General features: G+C 37.5%; 1 protein-coding gene and 1 pseudogene across 5 annotated transcripts; one reads left to right on the forward strand and one right to left on the reverse strand.

Moving 5' to 3' along the window:
• The first annotated feature begins 2,652 nt into the window (after positions 1–2,652).
• Positions 2,653–4,566, forward strand: LOC127966083 (phosphatidate cytidylyltransferase 2-like; annotated as a pseudogene).
• Positions 4,567–7,548: 2,982 nt separating this feature from the next.
• carm1l (coactivator-associated arginine methyltransferase 1, like) lies at positions 7,549–21,322 on the reverse strand. Of its 5 annotated transcripts, none has more exons than XM_052566674.1 (13): positions 21,052–21,322; positions 18,650–18,775; positions 17,081–17,187; positions 16,881–16,961; positions 16,060–16,170; positions 13,456–13,633; positions 13,271–13,361; positions 10,537–10,618; positions 10,352–10,437; positions 9,886–9,975; positions 9,669–9,806; positions 9,180–9,269; positions 7,549–7,701 (listed from the first exon to the last, which is right to left on the reverse strand). In XM_052566674.1, exons 1-13 carry the CDS (start codon positions 21,206–21,208, stop codon positions 7,692–7,694), a joined length of 1,347 nt encoding a protein of 448 aa, XP_052422634.1. In that variant the 5' UTR covers positions 21,209–21,322; the 3' UTR covers positions 7,549–7,691. The 5 variants fall into 5 exon arrangements, with proteins under 5 accessions (XP_052422634.1, XP_052422633.1, XP_052422631.1 ...); XM_052566673.1 differs by having other exon boundaries at positions 16,881–16,964; positions 21,052–21,293; XM_052566671.1 differs by having other exon boundaries at positions 16,881–16,985; positions 21,052–21,292.
• Between the last annotated feature and the right edge of the window lie 86 nt (positions 21,323–21,408).

Below are 21,408 nucleotides of genomic sequence, written 5' to 3' on the forward strand. Positions count from 1 at the left end.
ACAGTAACGGAGTAGCTTTACTTCGTTACTGTACTTAAGTACATTTTTCAAGTATCTGTACTTTACTGGAGTAGTTTTATTTTGAGCAACTTTTACTTTTACTTCACTACATTCCAAAGCATAAAATCGTACTTTTTACTTCACTACATTTAATAAAACATATCGTTACTCCCTATATATCACGTGCTCCGACACGCAGAAGCGCTGTCTGATTCATCATGAACGAACTGAATCTTTTCAAAATAAACTTTTAAATCGGATCGCGAATCACACCAAACGATTCGTTTACGAATTAGAATGATCCGATTGCAGCTGTTCTGGAGTCAACCACTCACTGATTCAAATGAACCTTAGTGTGAGTCACCAGAAGTAGGAACCGGCCACCGGGAGATCTTGTGAGCGCGCGTGCGTCTGACGTTGCTAAAAGTAAGTTATTAATGTCGAAATTTTGGATTAATTATTGTAACTGAAAATCATATTTAGGTCAAAACTGTCAGTTGTTTGGAAACTAAATCCGTTGTAAAGGTATCTATTTAAGCCCACTCAAATGCTCGAGTGCAGACGATGCAGACACATCAATTCTAGGTAAAAAAACAACAACAACAACAAAAAACCCATAAAATAACACAGATTAAATACAATAACTCGTGCACGTTCAAATTCCCCGCTGCCGTGATGTTAACAGTTTTATTAAAATGTCCTATGTGACGTCTGTTTTTATATTGTTTATCGACAGTAACGTTATACATATGTATATTGTTTGGATTAACTAGACGAATAGACAGACATGAATGTTCATCGTACTGAAAATAAGTAAATATTGTTAGCTGATGCTAACTGTCTAGCTAACAAGCTTGTTGGTGCTAAATTGATGTAATTTTTATAAATAATGTCCAAATATTTTTATTCAGCCACCTATATATATATATATATATATATATATATATATATATATATATATATATATATATATATATATATATATATAATATAGTTTACATCTGGTTAGAAAAGAAAGGATGTGATGTTCAGAACATGGTAACTACAGTAATTATCAGTGGGAAGAGATGCACCCCGTTTGGCCAGGGGTGTTTTTAAACCACAGACAAGATTTGAGAAGGAAAAAATCATTATCTTTATTTACATTTTTTTTATTATTTTTTTCCGTAAAATGTTCTTCCTAACTTCAGGCCTTATTATCATGTCATATATACAGTACAGACCAAAAGTTTGGACACACCTTCTCATTTAAAGAGTTTTCTTTATTTTCATGACTCTGAAAATTGTAGAGTCACACTGAAGGCATCAAAACTATGAATTAACACATATGGAATTATACATGGAATTATATACATAACAAAAAAGTGTGAAACAACTGAAAATATGTCATATTCTAGGTTCTTCAAAGTAACCACCTTTTGCTTTGATCACTGCTTTGCACATTCTTGGCTTTCTCTCGATGAGCTTCAAGAGGTAGTCACCTGAAATGGTCTTCCAACAGTCTTGAAGGAGTTCTCCGAGAGATGCGTAGCACTTGTTGGTTCTTTTGCCTTCTGTCTGCGGTCCAGCTCACCCCTAAACCATCTGGATTGGGTTCAGGTCCGGTCACTGTGGAGGCCAGGTCATCTGGCGCAGCACCCCATCACTCTCCTTCTTGGTCAAATAGCCCTTGATGCCTTGAGTGAGACTCTACAATTTTCATAGTCATGAAAATAAAGAAAACTCTTTGTATGAGAAGATGTGTCCAAACTTTTGGTCTTTACTGTAACTTTGATATTCTGTAAAACAACAAACTTTAAATTACTTTGTTCTTATTGGTGAAAATCAGATGGTCATCTCTGTTTTCTCTCGGGTACATCACAGTGTAAGCTTCACAGTGAACATTACTCTCATCAGCGTAGTCCATATCAACAACAAAAATATATCTTGACTTCATATAGTGGTTATTTTGAAAAAATCCAAGGTATTTTGAGCAGTAGGATTATAAAAAGAATATGTGCTAATATAAAATTAAATTAAGTAGCCTATATAAAATTGCAAACATCTATCTTGCAGTACTTTTTTACTTAAGTACATAAAAACTCGAGTACTTTTGTACTTTCACTTGAGTAACATTGAAAAAGGAGTACTTTTACTTTTACTGGAGTAATATTTTACCATATGTATCTGTACTTTTACTCAAGTACTTGATTTGTGTACTTCGTCCACCACTGTAGCGTACACACAGCTTCAATGGAGGGACTGAGAGCTCTCAGACTAAATCTAAAATATCTTAAACTGTGTTCAGAAGATAAACGGAGGTCTCACGGGTTTGGAACAACATGAGGGTGAGTCATTAATGACATAATTTTCATTTTTCGATGAACTAACCCTTCACCATTAAATATGTCTGGCATGAGTTTTGACAAAAATAAATTTCTTAATTTACACTGAGCTTAATTGCAGTAATATGAGTATTTATTAAGTGTTGTGTTAATGTCATTATCCTCTTTAGGCCAGACTTCTGCACATATAGGCAGTTACCCAGCAGTCCTCCTCTCTTCGGCAGAGCAACCCTCGAGCCGTCACCCTGAAGACTGGAGCCACGAGCCGCTGATCCATGATTTAGTCTGGGATTTGTCTGAACGGAGAGTTGACGTTCTCAGCGGTGTCATGTGCAAATGTGACGTCGACTCGCTCCAGACTGTCCCTGAATTGAGTGTTGATGTCCTGACTACAGAGGAGCCTATGACTGGTCACCCTGAAGTGGATTCAGTCAGCACTGCCCAAACTTCAGAGAGTCCAACAGTGGCCCCTGAGGCACCTCAGACCAGCCAGCTGGAGGATACTCAGACAACAGCTATGGGTCAGTTTGCTACCATAAGCCAAGAAAAACACACAAGATCTGTTTTCACTGTACTTTAAAACAACTTCAGTATGCACTTTCTTTAAGGGTAAATGAAAAATAACATAGAAAAGTAGTTCGACGAGCACTTCAGATCACAGTCGTGTAGTGCTGACAAATGCATTTCTAAAAGCACAAATATCTCAATGTAAATATGAATATCAGATACATCTTGCATCACATTTCATAACACCTCTGTTTTTTCTTTTAACAGGCATTAATTCCTGCAGCGATGATATCGGCGTTGATCTGAGTGAAGGAGGCTTTGGATCGGTTCATTCAGAGGTTCAGTGTCAAACATCTCATATTAACAATCACAGACAGACTCCCGCTGTCAACCGTTTGTCCAGAACTGCTCTAGGGTTATTTGTGAAATGATCTAATCGTTATATGAATTGTGTTTCTTCTAGGAGGCTTCTTCTGAAGTCCTTCTGTCAGAGCTGCGAGATCAGCGCTCGGACGACGAGGAGACTTATGAAGCCTCGGACACTGAGACTAAATCAGACTCGGAGGGTCCTGAAGTTCCCGTTCCTGTCGACGACACACCAGAGGGTCTCAACAGAGTCCTCTCAGGCCTTTCCTGGCGATGGAGGGAGATCCTCGCCTTGGCTATGATCTCTGGCTTCTTCTGCAGTATTTATCTGGGTCCCATGGCTCTGATGACGATTGTGCTGTGCGTTCAGATCAAGTGCTTCCATGAGCTGATCACCATCGGTCATCACTGGCACCGCCTGCCATGGTTCAGAACGCTAACCTGGTACTTCCTGCTGTACGTGAACGACTTCCTCTATGGGGAAACGCTCACGGATAACTTCTTCACTCTGGTGCAGAGGGAGGAGCCTATACGCCTGCTCAGCCAATCCCATGGCTTCATTCCGTTTGTCCTGTACCTCGCTGGGTTCTGCATGTTTGCTCTGAGTCTGGTGAAGAGACGCCATCGCCCACAGTTCTACATGCTCGGCTGGACTCTTATGATTTTGGCCACTCTGTCCCAATTAATCATTCGCAACCTGTTTGAGGGCATGATCTGGTTTATAGTGCCCATCTCTTGCTTTATTTATAATGGCTTCCGAGTTTGGGTTCTTGTTTGGTCGCACCCCTCTCTTCTAGTTGTCTACTAAGAAGACATGGGTGGGCTTTATCAGTGGCTTTTTATCCACTGTAGTGTTTGCGGAAGGCGGAGCGGAAGCTGAAGAGTGAAGTAGAGCACTTGCTGGAAGGAGATGAGCAGAAGAGTGAGGTTATGAGAGAGGTGACGTCTGCAAGATCTGGGAGTCCTGCTGGAGAACGATGAGGAGGACATGAAGCACCGCACACACAAGACACCAAGAGAGAAAACAGACTGGAAAATGCAAGGGTTTATCAACTCAAACAGGACTTTATGAACTTATTTCAATATTTTAATTGTACTGTAGGGTAGAGAGGGGAAAACGGGTTTTCCCAAAATGACCACAAGATTATTTTATATTGTATTTATGGACTACATTGACAAGAGCGATGTAGAAGTTTTCATGATGAAGTTTACACTGGTGATGTACCGGAGAGAGAAAAAGTGTTTTAAAGCTTGTTTTGTAGAACATCACAGTTATATTTGATAAGAGAACAGCAGGGCCTGTAGACTGGGAGTATGTGTTATTTAATAAAAATATAATTATATTTTCAGAATGACATGATTTTTTTCTCAAACGTAGTCAGTAAACAAAAAGGGTAAAACACACCCAGGGTCCAATGTGCAATTACTTTAGTTTTTCTGTTCTGAACATCAAATCCTTTGTTTTTCCATCAAATGTATTGTAACTAGTTGGTTGAGTCAAAATATTTGGACTTTATATTTATAGATTACCTCAGATTAGCATCAAGTAGCTAGTTAGCTAGCTAGTTAGCACCAGCTAACGTTTATTTTTTTCAGATAAGACTATTCTAATTTTGTACTTTTATCTTTCAGCAAAAACTGCATGTACTCTGATTTTGCTGTAAATGTTTAAAGCAAATTGCTTTGTCAGACTGAGGGGTATTTACCCCAACCATGGGGGTGTTTTGTTAAAAATCTAATAACAATAATGGTTTTCATACTAGGTTTTTAGTTTATGTCAGTGTCAGTAATCTATGTTGGGGTATATTTGTAGCAATAGCCAACAATACACTGTATCGGCCAAAATGATAAATTCTTCTATGTCAAAAAATCATTAGGATAATAAATACAGATCATGTTCCATTAAGAATTTTTGAAAATGTTCTATCGTAAATATATAAAAACTTTATTTTTGATAAGTAAAATGCATTGCTAAGAACTTAATTTGGATCTTATTTTAATTTTAAAGGCAATTTTCTCAATTATACTTTATTTACATTTTCTTTTTTTGCATTTTCAAATAGTTGTATCTCAGTCAAATATTGCCATAATCTAACAAACCCACATCAATGGAAGGCTTTCAGATGATCCTTGTATTGACCCTTATGGCTGGTTTTGTGGTCCAGGGTCATATATATGAACGGTTTAGGGAATTTAACCTGTCAGACTTGTTAAAACATGCTTTGAATTTAAATTCATCACAATGTACATGTTTTTCACAGTTGTATGCTGGCATGTGTGAACACTGATGTATGTTCACAGTTAATGATTGAAAATTGATTAATTATGCACATAAATTAATTGTAAATCTTCAATAATTTTTGCTTTGTTTTGTTGATCATGTGGCAGTAAAATTCACCTCCAACAGGAACAAGAAATCTGTCTGCATCGTAAGTAGTCTTTGTTCTCTCTGTCACTGTCACAACATTAATCACAGTCTATAAAGTCTATTTTTCAACAGACTATCAATCCTTGTCATCAGTTTGGTCCTTTATCCATCTTATCAACTGTCTTTCTTCTAGGACGGTTATCCCCATCCCCTTCCACTGGAGGTCGCTCTGTTATTTCGAGAAAATCAAGGCCCCAGGGTTCCTGAGATCATCCAGCTTCTGGACTGGAAGGACGAGCCTGACCGCTGCATGATGGTCAACCCGGAAACAAAAATAGTGTAATTTAAGTGACCGGAAGCTCTGTGACAGCTGTGACATGAACCTAACTAATACTTTAATTTTAAACTTTAAAATACTTTAGATTAATTTAGAAATAATGAGCACCCAAGGACCATTCGGGCCACCACTTTTTATTGTTGTCATTAATCACTTATCCCCATGTCGTTCCAAAACCGTAAAAGCTTTGTCCGTCTTCAGAACACAATTTAATCCTTTAACTGCCGCTCGACCAAATGGTTGAGCACATTTTGAGTCACTATATTTTATTGAGAGGAGTACCTAACTTAATTCAAGCTGATTGAGCCATCTCTACCATCTGGTAGAGGTATGTTAAGCCAAAAAAATCAACAGCATTTGTCACAACACTTCTTCTTTGATGGATGTCAGAGAGAAAGAAATCACTCCTGCCATGTAAACTGTTTTTGGTGAAATTTTGCAAGGTAAGCATATTTTTTTGACATATTACACTGTAAGAGCCCTAACTTTACAAAATTATTTTACTTGGTGCCATGAAAAAACTTTAGTATGTTTTCAATAATTTTTCAAAAACGTGCTCAACCAAATGGTTGATTTGTCACTTTATGGTAAACGTAGAAAAGCTAAGCTAATGTTTTAAAAATTATGGGACATGTTGGAAAAAAAATACATTGAGTGTGGTAACTAATGACATAAGGAGATAAGAAATGCAAACAAAAAATGCTTTTTTCTTGGTGGGGCAGTTAAAGGGTTAAGATATTTTGGATGAAAACCGGGAGGCTTGTGACTGTCCCATAGACTGCCAAGTAACTTACACTGTCAAGGTCCAGAAAAATATAAAATATATCATCAGAATAGTCCATCTGCCATCAGTGGATCAACTGTAACATTATGAAGCGAAAACTGATGGCAGATGGACTATTCTAACAATGCTTTTTTTACACGATGCATTTAATTGTGTATATATTTCCGGATAAGGACCTCAGAATCCCCCAGAAGAATCACCTCTAAAAAGGCAGAAGACGAGAATGTTTTTTTGTTGTTGTTTTACTTTCATACAACATGCAGTGAGAATAAAAATAGGGCTTAAAATAAAACCCTGAGGCACACCACAGGAAAAAAGCATGGGAGTAGACCAATAGTTACAAAAACGGTCAGGCCTGTTAGATTTACCCAACATGAATTATATTATGCAAATGTTCTCCTAAATTATGTTACTTAATCCCAGTCTTTCAATTGAAAGCGTTTATGGATGTGTTCTTTGTAATCCTACAGGATCTAGAGGTAGCTATTATGTATATAAAGTAGTTATTTTCCACTTTTTTTATTTGTTAAACACACATTTGCATAATTTAGAGTATTCATACAACAGATCAACAGATGTCAGGATAACACACATAAAGCTTATCAAACAAGATAAATGAAAGTTCAAACATGCTTGATACACAAGAACAAATGAGGTTTGTTCTGACGTGTCTCTTGTTTTCTCATATCTCATATTTGCTCTTGCACTTCAAGCAAGTATGGTTGAGCTTCCGTTGACCATGTTTGAGGTGCTTTATGTATGTGTGTGATGTTATATGTGATTTAAAGCCTAAATTAAGCTGTTTGTTGAACTATACGTTTAAAGCATGAAAGATTATAGCTATGAAAATATAACAAATTCATTCAGTCACCTTGTTTTTATTAACAAATATCATAAATCGCTATATCACATGCGCACAGAACCTTCATAGATTGTATCTGAATGCTGAGTGATAGACCTGCAGTCTTCGTTTAGGCTGATCGGATAAATGAGGAGAACGATGATTTAGGCGTACCTGTAAAAGACAGAGATAGATCACACGTTTCAACTTGTTAAATCATGCTGAAATCCACCATAAATTAACTAAAATGACTTGGTCAATTAATTTCCTGTAATTCATGTGTCCTTACTGAATACATCTTGGTAAGTGAACCATTTGTTAACTATTCTTTTGAATAATAGAAATAATTATTAAAGTAAATAAAAAAAAAATGAAAAGATGTTAACTGATTGACTGGAGTGCTGTGGATTATTGTGATGTTTTTATCAGCTGTTTGGACTCTCAGTCTGACGGCACCCATTCACTGCAGAGCATCCATTGGTGAGTTGACACACCTGTTCAGAACTGCGTGGGAATCAGTGCCTGGTGATCAGCAAACAGGTGTGGTGGCTTCGGTTTTTATAGAAGGGGACTACAGGTGTTTCAATTCTAGAGAGATCACTCTTATGAAAGACTAGTGCTACAAAGGGGAACGTGACCGGCTGTCTCAGACCAGTGGACCAGCTTTTCACCCAGGCAAGAATCCCTGGAGGGGGCATGAGGAGTCTGTTTATCCAACCTACATGTGTTCTGTGGAGATGGAGAAGGTTTGTGTCCATGTTCCCTAAGACCACTTTTAGGAGACACTCCGGTAATATGGAGTGCCAGGGTCACTAATTCATGATATCCAATCTCTACACAACTGGTGTAAAATCTGTATTCATGTTCTGTAATAAAATGTTTCTATTTTCAAAAATAATCATGTGTTCTCTGAATGACTAGTTTGTGGATTAAAACTCATCATATGAGTGTCTGCATGTAAACTTCAGCTTAGAAAATTAGCAAAATAAGCCAGAAGACAAAGCTGTCGATTTGAACTATGGTCATTAGCTCTAGGTTATGACCAATAGAATGAGATTCGTGTACAATGGGATCCAGTACAAGCTGAAGGGATTTTATATCTCGGCTGGCCCGGGGATCACCCAGTCCCTGTCCTGGATAAGCGGCAGAATGGATGGGTGCGTAGATTTTGAACTCCCATTCATTGGCACCCATTCAGAGGATCCATTGTTGAGCAAGTGACGTGATGCTAAAATTCTCCAAATCTTTTTCCATGAAAAACCAAACTACATCTTGGATGGTTCAAGGATGAGTACATTTTCAGCAAGTTTTCATTTTTGGGTGAACTATGCAAACCTAGTCATTGTCAGGTGTAAAGAAGTCCAAGGATTTCCACAGAATACACTGAAGAACTGGAAAGCCTGTCATTGCACAAATGCGTCGTCTTCTGTATTTACTACATTGTATTGTCTAATTCTGCAGATTTTCCCCCAATTTACTCCAGATGAATTAAAAGAAAGCACAGTCTATCTGAACCCGCTCATAACAAACTATTTATATTTAATTGGTTTGACTACAAACAGCCTTTCTTGTTTTCTCTGTGTGGCACACTGTGTGGAAGTCAACTCTTTGGCTTTATAACTTTTTATAACTGGATTTCCTGTGGTGCTTACCGAAAAAAAGGATTTTTCAAATCCAGCGAGTTCCCAGATTTAAATCCAGACTGATCAACCACAGCAGTGATGTGAATGTCATAGCTTTGTCTGTAAAAGAGATGTACAGTTAGACAAAATGATGTTGCAGCAAGGTTGCATACTACTACAAGAATACAATCCTGACTAAAGATTCATTAATGCTTCAAATTAGTTTGTAAACATATTCAAAAGATGGATACTTTGAAGAATATACAATAGAAGACATTTGTGATTGTGTGTTGTTTGGTGACATGCAAAAAATGACTCTTTGGTTGTTTGAGAACAAGAAATTAACGGATATTAAGATACATTAAATAGTTTTAAAGCAAAATGGAATGCAAAAACCATATTTGTTATGGTTTCCCATGAACATCTCCAGTAGTTTACCCTGCTACATTTTCCTTCTGTGTTCTAAACCCAGAAATGTCATGCACCCTTCATCAAATGTGTGAACAAAGGTAGTCGCACCTCTTGTTGGCTATTAGATGAACCCGTCCAGATAACGTCTGTCCCATTTTGGCAAACAGAGGGGTCTGCAGAAGACAGCGTACCTGATACCAGTGCGTCAAAGGCTCGTTTGGAGAAGTGGACAGCCATACTGTCGTCCTGTACAAAAAACACTATCAATACTTTTTTCAAGCATGCTGTCTTCGTGCTCTTTTCCTTTCATAATTCTGAGTCTCACCTTGAGCCAACAAAGGCCACATCAAACCAAAAAGCAAGTCCATGAATCAGCCCTGACTGCAGCAGTTTGAAGACAAAAGGAATTTCTAACCTGTGAATCACACACATCCACTACAGATATTAAGATGCTGTTCCAGGTCACACACTTCAAATGTATCCTACAAGCTCTTTAACAGATTGAACCTAAACTGGCCACAAATCATCTTAAGACCATGCTGGTCAAAAATGATGGTATTATCTCTTCACCTGTTAATACTCACTAGAAAAGTTGCTAAAAACACAGGGTATTTTGGCAGTTTTAGATACTGACAAAGGTGCACCTATTTTTGCCAAAAACATTTACAGTGATGCACACTGACATATATGTGATAAACTGAAAATTGAAATGGCGAATGTCTTATAGACTTTTCCTGGTGTGCTTGAGCTTGTCATTTCTGCATGCTGCTATATTCTTGAACTGTCATTACCGGTGTAAATCTTCTTCTTTTGCCTCCAGAAAGTTGATTGTGTACTTCACAGACCTGGCCATGAGAACCTGCATATCGAATGTGTCCTGAAACACAAAGACGTTGAGACCCTCTCTGACAACACCATGATGCAATCACAGAGCCAGACTCATGGATGCTGTAGTAGTCAGTGTGTGTAGACTCACAACTATTGGCTGTCTGAAGAACTCATCCACAGCAGAAGAATGAAGCCCACTCAAGTTCACACCATAGAAACATCTCTGATTCCTGGTGTAAGATCAAATTCAATCATGTTTCCAACATCTGTTATCTTGAGATCATCAGAATTCTGTGAACAGGTTAGTGTCATGGTTCACAACATCTTTGACTCCAGGTCTCTTATTTGTCCCTCCACCTACCCTTTTACAATTTTTATCTGTGAGCACTCCTAGTTAATGAACATTAATAGTGTTTTCAGACACATGGTGTTTCTTATGATGCTCCGATCTACCTTTTCTGCCTCTGATACCGACTCCGATCTCTAGGGTTTAGTATTGGCCGATCTGATACCAGTGAAGTTTTTTTTCCTCATTTAAAAAAATGTACTGCGCGAAGCCTGCTTCTTCAAAGACGAAAATGGTTAATTAAAATAAGAAATATGTGTTTTAGTTGTTCTAGCTCATTTAAATGCTGATTTTGTCCTATTTCTACATCTTGAGGCCCTTCTGGAAGTTTGCCGAAGCCCCCCAGTGGGTCCCTGTTGAGCACCCTTGTTTTAGGGGAGTGGTTTTATCACTATCTATGGAAACCAGTGAGTTTCAACAGGAGGAAAGAACAATGGTAAATGAAAATAAAATACAACTATCCATTTATTATACAATAGCTTTCAAGAGAGGAACTTTTTTCCCCACATATTGGTGTAGTTCTGGCATATCCAGCCAAACCTTAATGCCATTCCCAGAAGCTCTTTACAACTTAAGCCAAAAAAGAGATCCAAGTTTCAAAGCTCTACAGATGAAGATTTCATCATGTACCCACTGCAAAACATGAGCCTTTTCTGCTCTAACATAAATATTGGGTGTTCAACTTGACATGACACCTGGTAACACTATCTGTGTTTGGAATAAAAGCTACAGCGAGATGATTTCACTTATTGTTCTGAAGCACGGTCACACGAGGTATCATAAACTCAGTCATTCAAACTGAACAGCACAGACAGAGAGGAGTGAGCTGTGTGCCATGAATCAGGTTTGGATTGAAGCACAGCATTTTACAGAACCGGGAAGCTGCTTGGCTTCAGTTTGGTCACGGCACGGTGCAAGTACAGTGCAGGCATGTGGGCGGTGGGACCATTACTGTCTTTCCATGCAAGCAAACCACAACCCCCTGTGGGCCATTGTAAAATAAACCATCATGGATGAGGCTCTAAACATTTAGTGTGCTGCACTGAGCATGTTCTTGTGTACTATGACAAAAATGTTCTCAAGACAAAAGGTGGAAAAACACCCATTCCCGTAGATAATCATTTTGCTTCATTCCTAAGTTTTATTTTGTAGTCAAAAAATGTCTACAGTAATACAGTACATGGGCCAGTTTTTGGGAAGGCTGAATACATAGAGGTGTAGATCATAATTCTGTTAAATACTTTTTTCATATTATAAAACACATTACTAGTTTAAAAACTAGTTTAAAAAGTCAAAAGAGTTATATACTTCATCATTGAATGTTGATGTAAGATCATTTTTTTATGTCTATGAACATACGGTTATTTGTTATCAATGTTTGACGTTTTGCTAAGCCCCACCACCAGTCCTCCTTTGGCCACTTTGGCATTTTATCATGCAAGCTTTTGCTCTTTTAATGTTCCAAAGTTTGGGGCAACGAGTATTTCATGTATTTGAAGTCTCTACTGCTCACCAAGGCTGCATATATTTGATCAAGAATACAGTAAGAACGGTAATATTATTTAATATTATTATTATTACAATATAAAAGAACTGTTTTCTATTTGAATATATTGTTGAATGCTATTTATTCCTGTAATTCCTGTAAATATTTATTTGTGAAAAACACTTTGTCATCTAAAGTACAAGTATGTTTATTTCACACATTTATTTTTTAATCCATTCTCAAATTATATAAATTTCTTAAATATTACAATTTTTGATAAATTATTCTGGTTTAAAATCAGCTATCGTCTGTCAAAAAAAAAACAAAAAAAAACAATATCGGTCTACCACTAATTGCTAAATACATCTAAATACATATAATTAGCCACATATATTATGTGAACATATTTTGGATGCGATTAATCACAGTTAATCGTTTGACAGCTATAAAAGAAAAATATTTTACATATAAATTTTACATATGTTTCCTTAATATATCCATGTATGTGTGTGTATTTATATATACATAATAAATACATACTACACACACAGTATGTAAACATAAACTTTTATTTTGATCGATTAATCGTGACTAATCGTTTTGCAGCCCTACATGGAAGAAATAAAAAAAGGTGAGTAATCGATGGCCAAGTTAGAATTTTTTTGCGTTTCGACTACCACTGCCCCCTTGATACTTTACTAAATGTTGGGCAACGTGAAGTCACACAGTCTGAAATGAACAGATTGTTAACAGCAGGTCGTTTTAGTAATTACAGTATTTCGGGCAGAAATATCCAAATGTTCTCGCATCATTTATTGACCTTATCATTTATATATTTAAATTATTAAATTAATAAATGTGCAATTAGTTGACTAATGCATTAAATGATTGATGTAGAAAATCTTTAGTCGGTGGCAGCTGTATATGACACTGGTTGTTCTCTTCAAACCAAGCATTTAAAAAGCAGATGCTATATTTCCCAGATGTCCAGATGTTCTTTCTATGAATGAAAATGGCAGATACAGTACAGAAGGCAGGAGTTGTTCTTACCAGAAGTGGGAGCGAGCATGATGCTCCATGTAGAGTTGTTCATCAGTGAAAGGAGCCAGATGAATGTCACTCTGAGTCGGGAACATCATGCCTGGACAGTGACAGAAAACAAGTACTCTAACTAATAACCCATAACATCTGAACACAGCATGTATGTGTACAGGGAAATGTGAGGATTGACAGACCTTTGGGTTTTAACCATTTTTTGGCGTGCAGATAGCTCTCTAACATCCTCTCGTTGAGGAGCATGTAGCCCATGGGCTCTGAGATGATCACATCCACCTTCTCGGGGCAGCAAACTTCCTCAATCTTTCCTGACAAAACTGTGATTTTGTTGGACAAGTTATTGCTTTTCACTAGAATCTGAAGAGACAAGAATGACAAAACAACTCAAGCTTTATCAGCAGCATCTCTTTCACAGTGATGCCTTTATAATGGAATACTATGGGGCAATCTCTAGCACCAGAATAAACATAAAAAACCTTTATTTGTTAAAGTAAAACCACAAGATTATATGCTAATGAGACCAGTGCATCACTACTGTGTGACTGTGTAAAGTTATATCGTTAACTTATAAGTTAAAACCAAACTTTTATATTATAAGCATTTAAGATTACAGGAATTGTGTCAGCCTATAAAGCAATGACTATATAAAGACAACTTAAATGGCTTACAAACCATATGCCTAACAAAAAAAATGAGCAAGAGCAAGAATGATTCTCTTACTATTGAAAGAATATATTTTAAAATAATAAATAATGTTACATATAATGTTTTTGTGCATTTAGGTAGACCTTAATTGCAATTAAATGTGTGTAAATGTGTATAAAAAGCAGTTATATTAACCTTTTTTTTTTTTTTACATATTTAAGTCATATATGTTTTTATGTTCTTTTATAATTCGATTTAAAATATTTTTAAGTCTACTGTCAAATGCACTGATAAACATTTATAGTAAACTAAAATAAACTTTAATGTTATCATTTCTATTTTTAAAAATATTTGTAACTGCAGTTTTAAGGTTGTCATTTTAAACCAGGCAGCATTAACTTTAAACTTTAAATGGAAAATTCCTTACAAGCACTGAGGAACAGTTTAAAAATATGGGTCTGATTATCACCCTTGCAAACATGCACAAAAATCTCAAAATCTCTTTTCTAAACAAAGGAAATCATTTAAAGGTTTAGTGTGTTATATTTGGAACTTCAGTTGTATAAATCAGATGTGGCAATAGAAACTCAAACACATGTGGAAGTAGTCTACAAAAAACTACAAGAGTAACAAGAGCTTTCCTCTAAATGAGAAAAAGAGCACTATTAGCACTGTACAGAAAGCAATCTTTATCCCCGAAAACACGTGTCAGTTTGCCCACTAAGCAAGTTTCCGGCCAAATCTGTCTTCAAGTCATTTAGCAGCCAGAATGTCATGCATTCCAGACACGCAGGAAAGATCCTTCTGAAGGACTCCTGAAGGTGTTGCCCTGTGAAAGTGTTCCAGAAAAGCTGTCTCGCCCTGGGTATTTTTCCACAAAACCCATAGCCCTGAACTTCAGGCCAAATGGGTGTGACAGCACAGATAGTGATAAGTGATGTATCATCCAAGCACATCCAACAGCTGGCCAAAAAACACGTATGTCCTCACTGTGCACTGGAAGCTCTTTATAATAGAGTTACCAAAGGAAACCTGTGATTTATTTAATTTGCTAAAGACACTATCTTCACCCTCAGGCTATCCAAGAAATAGTTTGTTTCTTTATCAAATGTGGAGAAAAGTAGCATTGCATCACTTACTCATCACTGGATGCTCTGTAGTGAATGGGTGCCGTCAGAATGAGAGTCCAAACAGCTGATAAAAACATCACAGTAATCCACACCACTCCAGTCCATCAGTTAATGTCTGGAGAAGTGAAAATGGTGTGTGTTTTATAAAGAGATCAGTGAGAACTTTACTTCAATTTGTTGCTTTTGGCTAAAATTCAAGTCCTTTATTCATAATACTGCTTTCTTCAGTGAAAAAAGTGGTTTGGTCTGAATCGAAGAGAAATCTGCACAGATCAAGCACCACTGCAAGTGAAAACAGTCCAAAACAGCAACAAACAAGTCGATTCTGGGCCAGGACCTTTTCCCTGGAGGACGCCTTATTATGGACTCATTTTCGAATAAAAGGTTTTAGCGCATAATGATAGGTTTGTTTTCACTTTTGACTTCTCAAGACATGGTGGACTGGACTGGTGTGGATCACTTGTGTTTTTATCAGCTGTTTGGACTCTCATTCTGACGGCCATATTTTGATTCTTCCAAAAAAAAAAAAAAAAAAAAAGACATTTCGCAGAATGTTCATTCAACTCTTTTTCTTACAATAAAGTGTATGGGAAAAGCTGCTGTAAAAAAGGACATGAAGGAATCCTAAAAGTAGTCTGTGTGTGATCCAACTTGTCTTAAGGCTTACAACAACACTGTGTGAGGAACAGACCCAGATTTAAGCCAAACCCAAACCTTTATTTTCTGTAAAACACTCATATTTAACTTTAATTCGTGTTCATTCAAATTTGCATGTAGATCCGTCACACATCAATGCTGCCGAATGGCTCTCATTTGATTATGTAGAAGAGAGAATAAGATTTGAGAGCCACGAGTCTGTTCCACACACCAAGACCTCGTATGACTTCAGAAGTCACACAGACTAGTCTCTATAATACTTCTAACACACTGCATGGAAAACATTCTGCATCTTCTGTGTTCCAGAAAGACAAGGGTGAGCACATGAATCATGAATAGGATTGTGTGTACTTCTGCATATTTGGCCACAGAACTGCCCTCCACCGCGTACACTTTCTTAGCCCCGGCCTGGACGGCGAAGAAGGACAATATCCCTGTGCCACAGCCCACATCAAGAACCACCTACAAACACATGAAGCACCATAAGAGTAAAGGAAACAAGCAATAAACACACACCAGTTATTATAGATTTCACTAGGACTTTCATTTCTAAAAATATTGAAGGTGCCCTTTTTACATTTATTTATTTGACAAAAACTTTTATCTAGGATTCTTACCTCTACAGTGTTACAAAAGCAGTCTTAAGTCTCTGGGGTATATTTGTAGCAATAGCCAACAATATATTGTATTGGTCAAAATTATCCATTTTTTCTTCCATGACAAAAATCAATAGGATATTAAGTAAAGATCATGTTCCATGAAGTTATTTTGTAAATTTCCTACTGTATAACAAAACTGTTTTTCTTATTAGCAATATGCATTGCTAAGAACTTAATTTGGTCAACTTTAAAGGCGATTTTTTAAAATGGACCCTTAAGACTGGTTTTATGGTACGATGAGGACAAAAAATTACCCAAATATTGAGAAATGTGTCATATAGCAATTGTAAAATACACAAATAAATGACAATTATGTAATATGCATGTTGTTATCATGAAATAAAATTATTCATATTGTGAAATTTCAGTAATATCAATTCAATAGTATCAACATAAGACCACTATTGAGTACACCCTTAAAAACTAGCAGGATGAAGTCTGCGGTGTTTGATGATGTAATGTTATCAGGTAAATCAGAACAAACTAGCCAGGTGAAGTATATAAAACACATACTTTATCTCTGAAGTCAACATCGTTGAGCAAAATGGCTTTTTGGTAGGTTGCAGTCCTGAGATAGTCCTGGAGCATGTTCTGCTGCTGGGACAGACAGCCATAGAACTGAGAGGAAACTACAGATGTCTCACATTTCTTACAGAGGCTAATAACACATCACAGACACACAGAAACTGAATCAGGGTGATCCTCTGCTTTACCTGGAAGTACTGCAGTGCAGAAGACTCGTCTGTCCTCTGCTGAAACACAGACTGATGTCTCCTGAGCTCGTGCCATGAGCACAACATCCTGTGGAAGATCTCAAACTCTGCAGAAATCAACAATACAAGGAGGATGGTCATGAAGCCCACTGTATCAGGGTTAAAAATGCTTCATGTGTCTTCTGGATCTGAAATGTACTAAGGAAACATGAGAATAACTTTTATATTGTTAGTAATATTTCAATATGAACATTTAAAGTTCAAATATGAGGTCAAATAAACGTATATCCAGAAGTCTGTGTGTCTGTTAGGGCCGATACGAGCCCCGAGGCTACGCATCGTTACGCTTCGGCCGCCATTATGCGTCGGTGCGTAGCCAAATGTGTCGTCCTAGTTTTTGATACGCGACGCGCCGATTCACGCAATACTATACTAATACTCCACTAATATCACCCGACTCTACTACCCCCTGTTGCGTGAGCGGTGTATTGCATACACGCATCACCCGTGACGCTTGCGTTCTCTGTTTAGACTATGAAAGGGAGCGCTTCGCTCACGTTGCTTAGTCTAAACAGTGAACGCAAGCGTCACGGGTGATGCGTGTATGCAATACACCGCTCACGCAACAGGGGGTAGTAGAGTCAGGTGATATTAGTAGAGTCGCGTCGCGTGATATTCAGATCACAATGGCAACTAAAGAGGAGTGTATTCTGTTGCTGATGAACTATCGTATAAATGTGGATGAATACATATAAGTTCGCATAATTTTTCCTCTTCGCCCGCCATTGTATTCAAACCTTTTTCTTCTGTAAACACAATATACTTTAATTAATGTACAATACTTGCAATGTCGCCCCCACCGACAACGCATAGTATTGCGTGAATCGGCGCGTCGCGTATCAAAAACTAGGACGACACATTTGGCTACGCACCGACGCATAATGGCCGCCGAAGCGTAGCGATGCGTAGCCTCGGGGACGTGTATGCGTACAGATGCGTTGACTATGCAACGGCCCTTATTGTCAGGATCAGTGCATCAGCAGTATTTGACAGGGGCTCTGCTAAATGTAAATAGAATATGAGTTGAAATACATTTGTTACATTGAAACATTCTAAATATTAGACATTAAATGGACACTTTTATAGCGTTCAGGTCAGTTCGTCTGTATACAGAGCGTGATGTTGAGCGTGTCTCCACAGGGCTTGCCATTAGTGATTTTTTCTATCGTGTTTGATTCAGTTACCAGTGGATGTATCCCAAATCTCCCTGAGCCGTTACATACAGATGTACAACAGATGTGCTGGAAAAACTAAATGCTTCTCAGAGAAAAAAGAGCTAAATATTCCATACTTTGATCTTGGATTATTACTACTAGAGAAATATTAACCAAATTAAACTGAAAAGCCACAACTACATGTCTCGGTGAGCGTTGAGGCTTTTGGCTTCTGCTGCAGAGAATTACTGTCAAATGAGCTCAAAACATTTCCGTATCTTTGAGAAGATCGATCAGGCAGAGATCAGATTAGTTTTGAGGTAAAGAGAGGTCTGGATAACTGCAGATAACTGACCTGACGGGGTGCTGAAGCGCATGATGATACTGAAACAGCCCAGAGTGATGAGAAACGAGCGGCTGGCCACCCGACAACACTCTGTGTCCCTCGTGATGGAGAACTTAAAAACACAAACGCCCGCATCTGGAAGCACATGAATACACCGGCCATATGAATGCTGCTAAAACAATGAGAGGACTGTGTGACCCTACATCTGTCACCATTCACTCACCCTCACGTCATTCCTTACACACACAATACAAGAGGAAAAGGTATGAAAGACGTTCATGCATGTTTACATAAAACTTAAGTGGATGGTGATTTATATCGCCAAGATCCAAACCGTACAAAAACATAGTTCATTAAACTCATTAAATACTCACTTTTATTCAGCAAGAATGGATTCGATTGATCAAAAAACTATCCTTTACTATCCTTTACGCCTGTAAAGACAATTATAATTTTAGAAAAATGATTTCTGTTTCAAATAAATGCTGTTTTTCCCTTTTTTAAATCACTTTGTAATTTAGATTAACTTCAAAACTAAAGATAAAAAGCTATCAATCCACCCTATTGCTTTATTAAGAGAAAAAATCTGAATCAGGAGAGAAATCTGCACACATTAAGAACTGATTAAACCGTCCGAAACAGCTCTAAACAAATATGTGAGTGGATGTGAGAGACCATTATTGATATTTTGACAAAAAGCAACGGTTTGAAGTTAAAACATCTTTAGGATGGATTTGTTTCTTTCAGACATGCAGCTTTTCACTTTTTGAGATATTAACTGATGGACTGGAGTGGTGTGGATAACTTGTGATGTTTTAATCAGCTGTTTGGACTCTCATTCTGACGGCACCCATTCACTGCAGAGCATCCACTGGCGAGCAAGTGATGTGATGCATATTTATCCAATTTTTTTTCAGATTATGAATACACTGTTCAAGGATTTTCAATGAATAAGGACTACAGCATGTGGTCACTAAGTGTTTTCAGTAAAGGAAACAGAAGCATGAACATTTTGCTAAACATCTCCTTCTGTGCTCTACAGAAAAAGCCATGAGCTGGCAGCAGAAATGACTGTATCCTGCTATGTGAGGTACGGGACACAGAGAAACGCCAGAGCGGTGCTATCTGATTCTGTGCAGCAGGAGGCAGAAAGCGCTGGCGGCCAGGACTAGTGTAGCGTGTCAAAGAAAACAGAGTCCGGTGCAGGCCATGCTGGAGCTCACGGAGAATGAACAGCGGAGCCGTAAATCTGGCCAGACCACACAACGAGACTCCAGAAAATGTGTGGCACACCTGAATAAAGAGCCTTCATTTGCCCTTCAACCAAGAAACAGGACACTACAAAGAGCCAGTGGAGAAATGCATATGATATGATGTTATTTACAGTGTAAATGCTTCCATGTGGCTCCTCACTCTTCATATTATCCAGACAGCAGCACATACTCAAAATGGGAACTTTGGGCATTCACTATAATTACAAATAAAAAAGGCCGACTGACCAAAAAATTGAAATAGGGGTTACATTTTAAGATGTCTTTGTCACACATTACATGTATTTGTTATTATAATAACAAATAAGTAGACATAATTACATCCCAGCAACACTGATTCTACCCTAAACCATATAGTGAGTACATGTAGTAATTAATATCCCTCAGTACTTTAATAAATAATTACACTGTAACAAGGACAACATAAAATAAAGTGTAACCCAAAAGAGCATAGTGATCCATAGGAAAGAAAAATCCCCAATCAGATCTCATAAATATCTCAGATTTTACAGCTGATACAAATCAGATCTCATAAATATCTCAGTTTTTACAGCTAATACAAATCAGATCTAATAAATATCTCAGATTTTACAGCTAATACAATCAACTAAAAGTTTAAATGGAGACTCGTCTGATGTTTCTCGATTCACACTTTATTCTAAAATGCACACATAAGTGAAATGTTAAGTAACATCGTGTATTAAAGATATGTTTATTGTCAGTGTTTGGTTTATGTTAATAGCTTGTAATTATGCATAATTATTGCTATAGGAAATACATTTGTAACAACTCCAACTCATTATTTCTTCAAGTAGATTCAGAATCAACCATTTCGAAAAATAGTCCTAAATAAGTGTCTAATAATATGAACAACAACAATAATAACTGTAAAACTCAATAACAATGTCAAACAAATATTTTCTTTATATTTGCCAAAATACTTAGGTCTGCCATCTAAACTCTGAGATTTCAATTCTGAGATTAAAGTGATGTTTTGTTTACAGTTATTAACGGTCAGAAAGATTAAAGTGATGTTCGGTTAACCGTTATTAGTATTAACGGTCAGGCAGGTTAAAGTGATGATCGGTTTACCGTTACTAACTGTCAAACAGATTAAAGTGATGTTCGGTTTAACGTTACCGTTATTAACGGTCAGACAGATGTCGTCAGCCTCTCTGTGGATCTCCAGTCTGAGCTCCTGATGTGGACTGGAGATCGGCGGATCTTTCTTCAAGTCGTTCTCATTCAGAAAGACCAGAGTGACAGAGAAACTGGTCTGTAACTGATTATCGCCCATGATTGAATCCAGCAGTCATCGTAGCTCTCATATCCTTCTGTACAAGCCTTCTGACAGAGTTTGAGAACAAGTTTAAACGAGAGGAGGCTCTACAGCGGCCTTGACGTCAGAGGGCGGGGTTAACGACACAGATTTGGCGGGAAAGTATCTGACGACAAAAGTAAATAAATAAATTAACTTCAGTATGTCAAAGACACAAT

The sequence above is a fragment of the Carassius gibelio genome, chromosome B10, assembly GCF_023724105.1.
Source record: "Carassius gibelio isolate Cgi1373 ecotype wild population from Czech Republic chromosome B10, carGib1.2-hapl.c, whole genome shotgun sequence".
In the NCBI taxonomy this organism is placed as follows: domain Eukaryota; kingdom Metazoa; phylum Chordata; class Actinopteri; order Cypriniformes; family Cyprinidae; genus Carassius; species Carassius gibelio.

Bases quoted from the DNA above. Each gene is read 5' to 3' on its own strand.
- carm1l (XM_052566671.1), bottom strand. From the start codon at position 21,208: ATGGGCGATAATCAGTTACAGACCAGTTTCTCTGTCACTCTGGTCTTT. The intron at 16,171-16,880 runs GTATGTGTTTTA...ATGTGTTTGTAG, and splicing joins ATGTTGACTTCAGAGATAAA to GTGGTTCTTGATGTGGGCTG. The intron at 9,270-9,668 runs GTGCGACTACCT...TCTCTTTTACAG, and splicing joins CATCTAATAGCCAACAAGAG to ACAAAGCTATGACATTCACA.